The sequence below is a fragment of the Lethenteron reissneri genome, chromosome 25, assembly GCF_015708825.2.
Source record: "Lethenteron reissneri isolate LAM-NWPU_2019-01 chromosome 25, ASM1570882v1, whole genome shotgun sequence".
In the NCBI taxonomy this organism is placed as follows: domain Eukaryota; kingdom Metazoa; phylum Chordata; class Hyperoartia; order Petromyzontiformes; family Petromyzontidae; genus Lethenteron; species Lethenteron reissneri.
Window position 1 is genome coordinate 4,889,961 of NC_083803.1, and position 15,477 is coordinate 4,905,437.

The 15,477-nt window shown below is 51.7% G+C and overlaps 1 protein-coding gene across 5 annotated transcripts in view; it reads left to right on the forward strand.

Moving 5' to 3' along the window:
* LOC133347069 (regulator of G-protein signaling 7-like) overlaps positions 1-15,477 on the forward strand; it is a 58,413-nt gene that overhangs the window by 42,332 nt on the left and 604 nt on the right. For 4 of the 5 annotated variants that reach the window (XM_061558981.1, XM_061558985.1, XM_061558983.1 and 1 more), the window contains 10 exons: positions 39-115; positions 869-950; positions 9,122-9,196; positions 10,277-10,375; positions 10,658-10,719; positions 13,180-13,290; positions 13,621-13,746; positions 14,240-14,426; positions 15,018-15,107; positions 15,248-15,301. In XM_061558981.1, coding sequence (XP_061414965.1) covers positions 39-115; positions 869-950; positions 9,122-9,196; positions 10,277-10,375; positions 10,658-10,719; positions 13,180-13,290; positions 13,621-13,746; positions 14,240-14,426; positions 15,018-15,107; positions 15,248-15,301 — 963 coding nt within the window. Of the gene's footprint in view, positions 1-38; positions 116-868; positions 951-9,121; positions 9,197-10,276; positions 10,376-10,657; positions 10,720-13,179; positions 13,291-13,620; positions 13,747-14,239; positions 14,427-15,017; positions 15,108-15,247; positions 15,302-15,426; positions 15,469-15,477 lie in introns of all 5 variants that reach the window. The other variant, XM_061558982.1, reaches the window with a different exon arrangement.

A 15,477-nucleotide genomic window follows, 5' to 3' on the forward strand; every position in this document is an offset into this window, starting at 1 on the left:
GATGACAGTTGATGATGGTGGTGTGAACCCATCTGCAGGAGAGCCTCGCGCGACTGCAGAGAGCGTTCGACCGCAAGTGGGAGTTCATCTTCATGCAGGCGGAGGCGCAGGCCAGGCGAGTCCACGCACCAGAGCCCAGTCCCATACAGAGCCCAGTCCCATATAGAACCCAGTCCCATATAGAACCCAGTCCCATACAGAACCCAGTCCCATACAGAACCCAGTCCCATACAGAACCCAATCCCATACAGAACCCAGTCCCATACAGAACCCAGTCCCATACAGAACTCAGTCCCATACAGAGCCCATTCCCATACAGAACCCAATCCCATACAGAACCCAGTCTCATACAGAACTCAGTCCCACCCAGAACCCAGTCCCACCCAGAACCCAGTCCCACCCAGATCCCAGTCCCACCCAGATCCCAGTCCCATACAGAACTCAGTTCCACACAGAACCCAGTCCCATACAGAACCCAGTCCCACCCAGAACCCAGTCCCATACAGAACCCAATCCCACCCAGAACCCAGTCCCATACAGATCCCAGTCCCACCCAGAACCCAGTCCCATACAGAACCCAGTCCCACCCAGATCCCAGTCCCACCCAGAACTCAGTCCCATCCATAACCCAGTCCCATACAGAACCCAGTCCCACCCAGAACCCAGTCCCATACAGATCCCAGTCCCACCCAGAACCCAGTCCCACACAGAACCCAGTCCCATCCAGATCCCAGTCCCACCCAGAACGAGAACTGCGAAGCCCAGTATAAACCAATAAAGATGTTGTTATTATTGTTCTAATCACGGCGAGGTTTAAGAAGAGAATGCCACGAATTCCGAGTGGTCGCATGTCTCGCGCGGCGCCCAGGGTCGACCGCAAGAGGGAGAAGCTGGAGAGGAAGGTGATGGAGAGCCAGGAGCGCGCCTTCTGGGATGTGCACAGACCCGTGGTGAGAGGCCCTCACTTGGCTCAACGTCGTCTCCCTCTCGGCGGAATAGCACCGGACGAACGTTTGTCAAGCACGGAGCACGGACGCGTGGATCGGTCCTCCGCGTGAAACATTTAGAATCTCGATTTAAAGCTTTCGTGACTGCAGGAATTCATCTTCTTGGTTCTTTCGGTAAAGTCACGTAGAAGGGAAATAATAAAATAATAGAAATAAAACATAATAAAATAATTCTCACGACGTTTCGGCCACAACGCAAGCAGCCGTCCTCAGGTGAAGAACAGGTCAGACGCTGTCTTCCCGACAGACCTGTTCTTCACCTGAGGACGGCTGCTTGCATTGTGGCCGAAACGTCGTGAGAATTCTATTTTATAATGTTTTATTTTATTATTTTATTATTTCCCTTCTACGTGACTTACCGAAAGAACCAAGAAGACATTTCGAATAATTCTTCCTGCGGTGGTGCCTCTGTTCCTGTGCCACCACCGTGGACGAATACTCGGGGTGACTTCATCCCCGCTCTGAGCTTTTGGTTGTGGACTAAAAATAATTGATATTTTAAAAAACTTTTCAAAAACACGCTTTAATGAAATGTACCGTACTAGTAATGGAATAACTCCACGACTCCAGCAAGTGGCCCCGAAGCTTGCCATAACGTAAGGGGCCGTGATGATTACAGCCAACGTCAGTTGAGCGTGGACAATTAGACCCAAGCCGAAACATAACATATCAAAAAGAATGTTTAAAAATATTTTTTTATGATAGAATATAGTATTGTCATCAGTATGACATAAGTATACCAAGTTTGCAGTCGATACCACATTGAGAAGTGGGATAAAATTGAGTTACAAGATTTGAGGATACGACAACAACAGGCAGAGTGAGTTAAATAAAAGCGTGTAAAAACCATCGCAGAACGACGGACAAACACCTTTCACTAAACCCATAGTGCAAGTAGGATGACGACGACAACGACGATGATTTCGAAATGTTGTCAATCAGCCATCCGACAATTGTGTTCCGTCGTGAGCAATCGCAACCAGCCACAACCAAACACTCGATGAAATGTTTTGACCGCTCTGCGGATCAGCTGGCGTCCTCTAAAAACACAAGCTTGCCTTTTTTTGGAAAGGGGAACTTCGGGGCAATTTTTTTTTGGGGGAACTGGTATGTTGAACTTAGTTCGCATTGTACGTAGCCAACCGTGCGAATCTGAGGTGCGTGGAAAGGTCGACAACCGAAATTCTGGTTTAAAAGCGCATGGCACCGGTGGCTTCCCCATCTCGGAAGAGAGAGCATCCCGGGTGAATCTGTGACAGGCATTGGTCGGTCAGATTTACCATTCACTTCGTCAGAATTTCCATTCCGACGGGCGACAAACTAATCACCATTGCCGGTGATGGATAAGTGGGGGGGGGGGGTGCTGGCGGAATACGACGTTGAGCCCACGGCGTGCGGGATCACGTGGTATGCGAGTCCGGGCTGGAGCCAGACCGCCCCCCCCCTCCCCCCCTCCTGCCGCCCCCCTCGTGGGAGCGAGTGCCTCCAGCCACTCATTTGCATACTGATGAGATAAACGCGCCCTTGCACGGCGCCGTGTGTGTGCGTGCGCGCGCGTGCGCGTATGTAGATGTGGGTGTGTATGTAGGTGTGTGTGTGTATGTAGGTGTGTGTGTGTATGTACCTCCTCGCGGTGCCGGACGGGCAACACTGTCGTGGACATTGCTGTGGGGGGAGGGCCAATGCCCATTGGCCTCTCCCCTCATGGCGTCTGTGACCACCACAGTGGCTAAACGGGGGCTCTGGACGGGTGTGAGGGGCTGGTAACCCCTCCACCTTCAATTCATTACCACTAAACCACGAATTAACCATAAACCTGTAACAAATAAGCTTGTGCCGGAGGCCCCGGGGGGTCAGGCTTTTATGACGTCTCCTGGCCAAACCCCATTTGGCGGAGCCAGGAGATTGAATTTTCACCCTCGGGGCTCCTCCAGAAACAACAAAAAACCATTGCGGATGGCCACGTGGAATGTTCGAACGCTCACTGCGGAGGAGAGGCTGCCACTCCTCTGTCGGGAGCTGGACCGGTACCGCCTGGATCTCTGTGGCATTCAGGAGGTCCGGTGGACCGGTTCTGGCTCCTGCCACCATGAGGGGTGGACAGTCCTCTACTCGGGGCAGGAGACTGCCAAACAACAGGGTGTGGCTCTTCTTCTGAACAAAAGAATGAAGGGGGCGTGGGAGCGTGGCGGTGAGGTGTGGGAAGCTGTAAGCCCCAGGATACTTTGGGCTCGCCTTCCCATCAACCAGAGGCGAGGAGTGGTGGTCGTGGTTACTTATGCCCCCACCGAAGACGAACATCCGTGGAGGGATGCAAGCAAAGCCGATGAGTCAGACGCTTTCTATGACCTCCTGTCACAGGTGCTGGCTAAAGTGGCCACTCGGGACAGAGTCATCTTGTTGGGTGACTTCAATGCCCGAGTTGGTCATGATGCTGACACCTGGTCTGGAGTGATTGGAAGGCATGGGCCAGATCAGCTCAATAATAACGGTAGGAGGCTGCTAGATTTTTGTGCAGCCCATGGGCTTGTAATTACCAACACGCTCTTCCGGCATCGGCGCATCCACACAACATCATGGATGCATGCCGGGTCCAAGCAAGAACATCTGCTGGACTACATAGTGACGGACCAGCGGATGCGAACCCATGTCCTTGACACCAGGACCTACCGTGGAGCTGATCTGTCCTCTGACCATCGACTAGTCATCTGTAAGATGCGCCTGCCTTTCTTCCACTCCGGTGGTGGGTGTACACCCAGGATCCCATTCCAACCAAAAGTGGCCTGGTCTCAGTTAGCTGATGAAAGTTGCAAGCGAGAATTTCATCATCGCTTGCGGCTGGGGTTGGCATCGTCCCCCACTCCACCTGATGTCGAGGGTAAATGGGCGAGGTTTAAGACTGTGACTCATGCAGCTGCAATGGCTGCTTTGGGTACGCGGTCCAGACCTCCCCAGAAACCCTGGCTGACAGAGGAGGTGTTCAGGTTAATTGAGAAAAAGCGACAGGCCCACTCTCATCGCCTACAGCATCCCACGTCAGAGAATGAGGAGGTTTACCGCAGCCTTCGCTCGGAAGTTCGGAGAGCCGTAAGGCGTTGTAAGGATGGGTGGTGGTCGCGGGTTGCTGAGGAGATGGAGTCTGCCTCAGTGGCCCGTGATCACAAATCACTATTTAACTCCATCAAAAAAGTAACCTGCAGCGCCACACATATTACCATCATTAGAGGAAAAAACGGTGATCCAATCTCCGACCCCCAGGAACAGGTTTGCAGATTTTCTGAGCATTTCTGTGAGGTCCTGGGGGAGGGAAATTCTCTCAGCCAGGAAAACATCATGGCACAAAGTGGGGATAACCCTGCTGAGGCTGCGGTGCCTCAAATATTGGAAGAGGTCACCCCCTGTGAGTGGCTGGCTGAGGTTCCAGCTGTTGAGGAAGTACTGAGGGCGATCCGGAGTCTGAGACCAGGGAAGGCACCGGGCAGAGATGATCTCCCAAGCGAAATGCTGAGGGAGGGTGGCGTTTGTGCACAGACTGCCCTATATGACATCATAACAACAGTCTGGACCACTGGACGGGTTCCGCAGGACTGGAAGGATGCCCTGGTGGTCCCCCTCTTTAAGAAGGGGGACCGCACAGACTGTAACAACTACAGGGGCATCTCACTCCTCAGTGTGCCGGGTAAGGTCCTGGCAAGGATTATTCAACATCGCCTTGCTAGGCACGCTGAGGAGGGGCTTGCGGAGCCCCAATGCGGTTTCAGGAAAGGGCGGTCCTGCACAGATGCCATATTTTCTGTCCGTCTGCTACAGCAGAGGTGTAGGGAATTCCAAAAAGACCTACATCTCTGCTTTATTGACCTGGTCAAGGCCTATGATACCATCAGTAGGACTGGACTCTGGGTTGTTCTTCGTGCTTTCGGAGTCCCTGACCCTCTGCTCACGATCATTAAGGACCTTCATGATGGTGAGCGGGCCCGGGTAAAACTACGTGGCCGGGAGTCGGAGCCTTTCCCTGTACACCTTGGGGTGCGACAGGGATGTCCTCTGGCTCCTACATTATTTAACATCTATTTTGACCGCGTAGTTCGTGAAGCCTTCAATAGCTGTACCGGGGGAATTTCCGTTTGGTACAGATATAATGGGAGGCTGATCGACGCCCGGGTGCGATCAAGGGATGGCTCCCTATTGGTCAACCACGTTATGTATGCCGATGATTTGGTAATAGCTGCTCATTCAGAAGAGGAGTTGGAGGCGCTGCTGCTGAGACTGGAGCGTGCCACTAAGAGGTGGGGCTTTACCATCAGCCCCACCAAAACCAAGCACCTGCCTGGGTATTTTGTACCATCGGACACTCCACCCCCACAACTCCCAATTGGTGATGGGGCAGTTGTGGAGAGAGTGGAGAGTTTCCCATACCTGGGCAGTGTGCTTATGACCGGCTCCAGTCTATCAGCAGAGGTCTCACTCCGAATCAGTCGAGCGGCAATATCTTTTCATCGGTTGCGTAACGCTGTGTGGAAGCTACCTGGTCTGTCGCTCCGCACGAAGCTTCAGGTCTTCTCGGCCACGGTCATTCCCTCCCTTCTCTACGCTTGCGAGACGTGGACCCCCCTGGTGGAGCATCTTCGCCGGTTGGAAACATTTAGGCTGGCCTGCCTACGATCCATCCTGGGTTTAACCAGGCTGGATTGTGTGAGGAGCTCACAAATCCTTGAAAGATCTGGGCAAAGTCCCATCAGTGAGCTCCTCCGGCAGGCAAGGCTGCGTTGGCTGGGTCATGTAGCCCGCATGCCCAGCCACCGCATGCCTAAACAGCTTTTGTTCGGCCGGATCGAGGGGGCTAGACGGGCGCGGCACGGGCTGGAGAAGAGATGGAGTGATGTGGTACAGGAGGACGTGGAGCTGAGTGGACTTGCCGATGACTGGTACCAGCGGTGTCAAGATCGGCCTCAGTGGAGGAGGCTCGTGAAGGACGCTACTGGGCAGTTGGAGGCAGTCGCCCTCCAACAACAACGGAGGGCGGAGGAGCGACGCTCACAACAACGAGCGGAGCGCCGGGTGGCTAAAGCACAGCAAGTTGGCACAGTAGGGGGCACAGGTGGTGCATCAGCCAGTCATCTCGGTCATCTCGGTCAGTCGACCCGTGGCACCTGCTGGGTCTGCCCCGTGACCTCCTGCCAGCGGGCTTTCGACACTTCACGTGGCCTCAAGGTGCACTTGGCCTGGCACAAGCATCGTGGTGACGTCACCGCCACTTAGTGGCGAATGGCGGTTGTTATTGTTGTTGTTGTGTGTGTATGTACGTGTGTGTGTATGTAGGAGCGTGCGCGTATGTAGATGTGTGTGTATGTAGGTTTGTGTGTGTATGTAGGTGTGTGTGTGTATGTAGGTGTGTGTGTAGATGTGTGTGTGTATGTAGGTGTGTGTGTATGTAGGTGTGTGTGTGTATGTAGATGTGTGTGTATGTAGGTGTGTGTGTGTATGTAGGTGTGTGTGTAGATGTGTGTGTATGTAGGTGTGTGTGTATGTAGGTGTGTGTGTGTATGTAGATGTGTGTGTGTGTAGGTGTGTGTATGTAGATGTGTGTATGTAGGTGTGGGTGTGTAGGTGTGTGTGTAGGTGTGTGTGTATGTAGATGTGTGTAGGTGTGAAACGTGGACCCCCCTAGTGGAGCATCTTCGCCGGTTGGAAACATTTAGGCTGGCCTGCCTACGATCTGTCCTGGGTTTAACCAGGCTGGATTGTGTGAGGAGCTCACAAATCCTTGAAAGATCTGGGCAAAGTCTCATCGGTGAGCTGTTAATATTGTACGACGAGTTGATTCTCGACCACGGCTCACATGGATATTGTTGGTCCGGTTATCGACCCGGATAGACTCGGCTGAAATGAATCCCAATCTCATGATAAACCCGTCTTTGTCACCGTCACCCACTCTCGTTCAACATATATATTAATCACGGTCGCCCAACGCTGCCCTCTTTCGTATTCGTACGATCCTTACAATTATTTTATGACTCCGGACTGCCTTATTGCGCTAGTTTACCCAGGAAAGCCCCACCGAGTCTCCACTATTTTCTCAGGATGTTCCCACCAAGTATTCGTAGTTGGTAGCCGGTGTATTTAACCGACTTCAGTAATTTGTTGTATCCAAATTGAGCTAATTTTGACCGTGAATACCGGAACTGTGACCCCCCCCCCCCCCCCCCGGACCCCGAGCGCGAAGAGCGAAACGGTGACAAAACGACGGACAGAAAGCCCTCTGCCTCGTGCACTAAAAGCCATCAACAGTTCACGGACGACGGCGTTGTGGTCCACTTGGGTTCTTGGGTCACCATCAAACGGTCCCGAAAGAAAGCGGTGGCTCCTGCGTTGTGTTCGTCTCGTCTTCGGTGACCATTTATTTGTGTCGTGACCGAAGATCAAGAAGACCACAGTGCAGTGTTCTTTCTTCCAGGAACTGTTGACGGGTTTTGCAGAACGCACGAGAGGCAGGGTGATTTTTTGTAGAAGCTTTTGTCTGTTATTTGAAACCATTTACAGACGTTTCATATGATGATTCGGGCAAAATGCGTACAGACGATACGGCTACGGTTCTAAAGAAGGCGGACAGTAGAGACAGAACAACACGCAACGACGAACAATCCATTTGAGACAAGTCCAGACGAGGCACCGCAAATGGAGACGGGGCAGTGCACGCGAGACGTGAGAGGTCGTTGATTGGAGCATCACTGTCAAAGGTTGGCGTCCCGATGCGTCGTGCCACGAGTCGAGACGCGGCGTCGGCGATTGGAGAATGGGGGGGGTCCAAACCACCACGTGTCCCTCTGGCACAACCCAAGTTCACTCGCCGTTATGGTGCCACGTCCCGTACACAAAAACTCTACTGCCCCCACCCCCCTAGACAACAACTCTACTGCCCCCACCCCCCTCATCCGAGAGGAGTTGGAGCCAGGCCTGAGCAGAGAACGAGGGCAGTGAGATGTTAACTACCTCGCCTGGTGTACAGGAGATCGTGGTATCGATTTTGACCCTGGCGCCTGCTGCTGTATATTTGGAGTTCGCGTGTTCTCTCTGTCTCCCCGCGATCGCGTCTATTTTTTTTCCTCCGGTCTTTCCCTCCACATTTAGAATGAACGCGCGTTCAGCGTATTTGGCCGCTATACATTTCCACGCGATAAGCCACTTCGCGGAGCTATCATTTGTGATAGCCAGATCTCTTCTGAACCAGAGCGATGCAACTCAGTCGGCCTTACCTTTTAACGTAAATAAAAAAAAGACGACAGTAATTAGTGGGGTAGCGATTGAGTGTTTACGGTGCAACTCTGCACCGGTGTCCAGGCACCGGAGGAGGGGCCCATGCCAACCGCGCTGAGCACGTGGACAGACCCATGGGCAAGAGCCACGGCTCTGGGAGACAGTCGCTCTCGAGTCGCTCTAGAGTTGGACGCGTGGCAGAACGGAGGAGGGCAGCTTGCCGAGGCAGACATCGCAGTGACAAACCAGAGGTCGGTTGATCAAAGGGCAGACGACGTAAAAGCCAGAGGTGTGGTGGTGGTTGTTGGTTTGTGGTGGTGGTTGGTTGGTTTGTGGTGGTGGTGATGCGAACGTGGGAGCGCTTCTTTAAAGGCCCGGGTGTCGACGGTTTCAGTTTCCAGTTGCATTTATTAGGTATATAACCCTGTGAGCCATGCGGCTCTTGACTCGGGTGCAACCGCAACAAAACAAAAACATGAACAAGAAACATCTTAAAGTGACTACACGCAACAGAAAAATCCTGGGGAAAACAGCAAAGTCTTCCAGAAAAAACACCGCATTTCAACGAATCATTTTGCGCCCAACGTGGGGGGGGGGGGGGGGGTTAACAAGGCGATAGCTCATAGGCATCCTGGCGGTGAAACTGCAAGGGGCAGACCTTGAACACTGAGTTGTCGCAACTGTGCAATAGCTGAGGAATCGAGCATAAGGAAAGGAAGCGACGTCAAGGTGTGGTGGCATTGCAGGCATTGAAGGAAGGTCTTGAAGGTCTTGAAGGTATTGACGGTCTTGAAGGTCTTGAAGGTCTTGAACGTCTTGCCCGTGGTGACTCCTCTCGATGTGCTCCCGTCCCCCGCCAGCCCGGCTGCGTCAACATCCTCGAGTTGGACATCAAGAAGTCAAGTCGCAAAATCAACTCGGGCAGAGCTCACAAGGTGCGACCCCTCACCCTGGCGGAGCCGTCGAGTGCGCAGGCGGTGCAACTGCGCCGAGGCCCAGGCCCCATGCATCTCCACAATAATATGGCATCGGACAACGGTGCTCCGTTTCATTCATTTTCGCCGGGCCCCGTGCTCGAACCAGGCTACTCCGCTGTCTCGCCTCTACCACCTCCTTCCCCGCCTTGTGCGTGGAGACGCGACAGTGGTCGCTACAGAGGCCGATGTCTCCGATGTGCCCAATGCTGCCCGTCCTGCCCCCATCCTCCCTCCCCACGCAGTGCCGGATTTTCCCAGTAGCACAAGGAGCTACATATGCTACGGGCTCCGCACTTTCAAGGGCCCCGCGCTAAATGCTTTCAAACTATCAATTCTGTTATGGGACCTCCTTTGCCAATACCAAAATATGAGAAGAGGTTTTTCCCTTTTTGCTGGCAACAAAACAGCTGTGTTAAGATGTTAAAACACAAAACTGAAACCTTTTACAAGGAATCATGTCTGCATTAACCACAATACTTGTGGTCAAAAAGCTGTCTTTTGAGACTAGGATCAAAAGAAAGCTGTCTCTGATGTGGACCAATCAGTATCAAAGACAATGCATATACTTCAGAGTATGTTTTTGTTTGCATTTTGACCACAAGTATTGTGGTTAATGCAGACATGATTCCTTGTAAAAGGTTTCAGTTTGGTGTTTTAACATCTTAACACAACTGTTTTTTTGCCAGAAAAAAGGTGAAAACGTATTCTCTATCAATTCCGGTTCGGTGATTCTGCACTTGCTCTATTACTAGAGTACTATACTGCCTTCAACTTTTATGAACGACTGGGTGTTTAAGGTTAGCGATTTGTCGTATTGTCTGGTTGCATAGCAAATGAAAAAATACAATTACTTTACTATGCCAGTAAAAAACTTCGTTTTAATATTTATGTGCTTTTTTATTTAGGGCCCCTTTATAACCACATTTGCTACAGGCCCCGCACTAGCTTAATGCGGCACTGTCCCCACGCCCCCCACACTGACCCCGTCTCCAACGTCCCCCCCCTGCTCTCCCCACCGCCCCCCCAAAAAAACTAAAGTCTGTCTATGGACTCAAGGAGGAGGGACGGGCTGACGGATCTCCACCCTCGCCGCCTCCAGATGTCAAACGGCCAAGCATGGAGGAGCTCAAACGGCAGGTCGGGTTTACAAACACGTTGTGCCCCACGCGTTATCGATCCACTGCTAGACGAAGGCTTCCCCATGTCAGTGTTAGTCATGGGGGTTGTTTGACCACTCTTAACCACGATGGTCAGTGTGGGTTGGTGAGGAGGTGGGGTGGGAGGAGAGGTTGGTGCCAGGACTGGTTCAGTATCACTCGCCAGCCACTGCCCTTAGCCATGGCTGGGATTTTAATTAATGTGATTGTGATGATGATCGTGATGATGATCGTGATGGTGACGATGACGTCTCCGTTTCAGGTGCGGTTCATGCACGCGCAGATGGAGCGGCACGGCATGAAAACGTCCAAAGTGGCGGACAGGTAAGTGTGGGAGAGAGGTAAAGGAGAGGTCAGTATGTGAGAGGTCAGTGTGGGGAGAGGTCAGTGTGGGAGAGAGGTCAGTGTGGGAGAGAGGTCAGTGTGGGAGAGAGGTCAGTGTGGGAGAGAGGTCAGTGTGGGAGAGAGGTCAGTGTGTGAGAGAGGTCAGTGTGGGAGAGAGGTCAGTGTGGGAGAGAAGTCAGTGTGGGAGAGAGGTCAGTGTGGGAGAGAGGTCAGTGTGTGAGAGAGGTCAGTGTGGGAGAGGTCAATGTGGGAGAGAGGTCAGTGTGGGAGAGGTCAATGTGGGAGAGAGGTCAGTGTGGGAGAGAGGTCAGTGTGGGAGAGAGGTCAATGTGGGATAGAGGTACATTGTAAGCAGAGGTGATGGACACCTAAATGTGCGGCATGGTCAAAACGAACGGAAATGCTCACCGATGAAGCCAGAATACTTAACAAAGCGGTATTGTTGTACAAGCGAGATTCAGTAAGGGCAACAACTTCCCATAATTCTCTCTTGTGTGATTTTTTTTAAGAAACCGCGAATTGAATAGCGCATGACGTCCCAACTGGACATCTATGAAAGAGCTTCACAGCTCATCAGATTCCCTTCCAGTATAAATACTGATTCTGAATCGTGGTGACATTCACCGACTGGGTGGAGCAGCCGCACTGAGACAACAACAACAAAAAACCACGGGAGGCCTTAGGAATTCCCCAGTCAATTACGCGCAGCGTGTGCCCGATGTCCTTGTCCATTTTCAAACATCCAACGGGGCAGTCGAGTTTTTTTCTTTTTTTCGAAAACGCAACTTCTGAGCGATTTATTTGATTGACGTTCCAAAACCGTGTCCCTATGACTTGTGTGACATGTACCCATTTCCGACTTGCCCGTCATCCCAGATCAACGTCTCAGTTGGCCCGAACCACTTATGTTCAAATGACAATCGCGCTCGGATCCGATTTGCAGTGAACGTGTCCATGGCGGAGTGTCGTTTGTTCGGTACGTTTGTCGTTACAGCCTCAGAAGACGCAAAATAATAATAATAATAGCGAGCCGCACTGCTGCGTCCTTAAATCTTGACTAAAAAGCTTTCGTGACTGCAGGAATTCATATTATTTGGGTCTTTCGGTAAAGTCACGTAAAGAGGTTGAAATCTTTTTTTTTTAACTACGACGTTTTGATGACGATCGCTTGTGTTGTGATCGAAACGTCGTATTTTTTTTATTTCAACCTATCTACGTGTTTAACAGTACTCTCTTTATTGTTCAGCCAGCACTGGTATAAACATGGGCATTTTCGTTCTTTTCTATCATGTGTATCAACAGGTGCTTGTACATACACATGTCCACGTACACTTGCACCCCAAACTCTCTTTTGGCCTCCCCTCCCCCTCTCTGTCCAATACGTTGGCGTGTGCAGCAGTAGTTGCTTCCGCACAACCGCGTCCACGCCGCCGACTCTCTTGTACCTCGTCGTGCATTCTTTTGGCCCCGCCCCCCTCCCGATACGTTCCATTCATTGGCTACCACATTCTGATGAGCCCCCCCCCCTCTCCTCCCCCCTCAACTTACATTTAAGGGATTACATCTTGAATCATTGCCTCACTTGATGCAGCAAATCTGGCTGTGACGGTCCCACCTAATGACGGAGACTTGTGTTGCCTCCGAAACATCGTGATTTTTATTTTATTTTACTTTTATTCATTTTAATGTTTTACCTACGTGACTTTACCGAAAAAACCTAAGAATATGAATATTTACCGAAAGACACAAAGAATATGCCGTGTCCTTGTTCGAAGGAGCCTGCAACCGTGACAGGTCTGCCATCTGGTGGCAACAAAAAATGGAGAAACATTGCACGCTCGCCATTGCCGCAGCCACCATTCAACTGGCACGGTTAGCATTATCAACATAATCGCAGTGTGGATATCTGTAGGATAGGGGTGGTGGTGGTGGCTAGACCACCTGTCACCTCCGATGAGCACGGCTGGCAACGTACAATGCAAAAGAATGTCAACATACGTAAATTAAACTATGTTTATTTGACCAGGTAAGGCCCGCTGAGCTATATAGCTATTTTTTCTAGAAACGACCTGGCCACAAATTACAGCTCAACGAAGTGGCTTATCACGTGGACATTCAGAGCAGCCAAATATCTTAAAGTCTAAACACATGTTTCTTAATGTGGAAGGGTAACCCGCAAGGACACGCAGAGAAATCCACGCGACCACGGGGAAGAGAACCCGCAAACAGCAAATATACAGCAGGCGTCAGGGTCGGGGATGGAACCTCCGACCTCCTGTAGACCAGGCGAGGTAGTTAACATCTCGCCACCGTGACGCACGTCCTTGCATACCTGGCGTGCAGCAACTGGCAGTGAGCGGAGAACTCATAGCAAAGCGCTTGCTCCCCGACTGACTGACTGACTGCCCCCCTCCCTCCCCTCCCCCGTTTATGCCCAAGCCTCATCGCCTACTCGGAGCAGTACACGGACTACGACCCGTTTCTGACGCCGCCAGACCCCTCCAACCCCTGGGCATGCGACGACGCCAGCTTGTGGGAGCTGGAGGCCAGGTCGCCCTGGAGACAGGCCCCTTGCAGCACACTCCCCACGACTCTCGACCTGCCACTCGTCACCACCCATCATCCACCAACCACCCACCACCACCACCCACCACTACCACCCAACACCACCACCACCACCCACCACCAATACCACCACCCACCACCACCACCACCCACCACCACCCACCACCACCCACCACCACCCACCACCACCACCACCACCCACCACCACCACCCACCACACACCACCACCACCCACCACCACCCACCCCACCTCACCCACCCCTGGCCGTGCCGTTGTCTCCCCACCGCCCCCCCCCCCCCAACTCCGCCGTGCAGGAAAGAGCCGAGCCACCAGCGGGTGGTGCGGTGGGGGTTCTGCATGGACGAGGTGCTCAAGGACTCGGTGGGGCAGGAGCAGTTCCTGCGATTCCTGCAGTCAGAGTTCAGCTCCGAGAACCTGCAGTGAGTGAGGGAGCTACGCAAGCGGACACCACCTCCATCACAATTAGCCCTCCTCTCGTGCAGAGCATCGCTCTTACTTTGATTAATTACGGACTTCTCGTCTCATTCAATACACAACCCCCACCTCATCAAATTCCAGTTTGTCCTATCCAAGTCAGAACTCTCATCTCATCCAGGAACGACACTTTCTCGGCCAATGCAGAACGCTCGTCTCGTCCAGAGCAGAAACTCCATCTCCTCAAAAGAGTCATCCAACGCAATTATTTAATCCCACACTAACCCTTAGATGATCTGAACAAACCCCAAAACAGATCTACTTATTTTATAAAGAACTCCCATTACACGTTGATTCCTGGTCTCATCGAATCAACTCCTGCAATACGGTGACGTTGGGTGTTCGATATCGCGAGTCCCAGTGCACCTCTACAGACCACTGGGGCAGTGGCACGCGTATAGCGATAATACCAGATCATTCCCGTGTGCCGTGCCCCAGGTTCTGGGTGGCTGTGCAGGAACTTAAGCGCCTGCCGTTGCGGAAGGTGGCAGATCGTGCCCGGGAGATCTGGCAAGAGTTCCTGGAGCCTGGGGCACCCAACACCATCAACCTCGACTCGCACAGCTTCGAGCGCACAGCACACAACGTGCGGGAACCCGGCAGATTCGCCTTCCAGGATGCGCAGGTCTCGGCCGCAGCTCCCCCCTTCCCTCCCTCCACCGTCACGTGCGGCAGGTCTGCCCTCTTGTGAGATCAGACAGGGGGTATGGTCGCTCCATCAACGGATTGGCTGGTGACTGAAACAGCTTTGTAAAGGATGCGGTTGTGCGAGTATGTAATATTTAAAAAATCTGACTCCCTTTCCGTGGTTAACAATCCAGGGAAAGTCATAATTCTTCCCCTGAATCGAAAGATCCGAGTGACATGGCAAGTCGTGAGTGGCTTCAGCGCTACGAGTTTAAAGTTCACTCGCCATGATCACAAGTTGGCGTAAAACCATCGTCAATAATACGTTTTTTTCTCTCCAGTTGCTAATTCCCCACGTGTTTAATATGGTGACGGACTGGTAAAAAAACATGCAGACTGCTTCCACGGAGTTGTAGTGCTTGTACACCACTGGAAGGATGCCTTAGCTTTACTTAAAACTTTAATTTCCATGTCCGTGTAGTTTCCATCAATCAAATGTTTGTTTTAGCTTTGTCAAGTGTCTTGAGGTTGTAAAGTAAAGTGTCGCATACCGGTCTTAATTGGTTTGCATTGGTCTGCATTTCAACAGGAGCACATTTACATGCTGATGAAAAACGACAGCTACGCCAGATTTCTGCGGTCCAACAACTATCAAGAACTTCTGGCGGCCAGAAAGATGGTAACGCAGCATTAAAATTACTATTTTACATTTGAAAATTACTGAAATGTTTGTACATTAACAGAAATGTTAAATGCAAGCACCCCAGTTTTGCTCTAAAACAGCATTTTGTTTTATATTTAATGTCCTAATTTTCCAAGTCTGACCATGACCAAGACAGACGGACATCGTTTGAGAAGTTCACGCGGAATGTGGTGGGTAACTGCACGCGTCTTGTACTTTTTCTTCACAACTGTGGGGGACCGATATCAGTCACCTGTACAATTGTATTTTGGTGAAATGCGTTAAGGCGGAATACGGTTTGTTTCCCTGTGCACAGAAAAGTATGAACTTGTTTTGAGGTGTTCACCCGAGGGCAGAGGTAATAAGG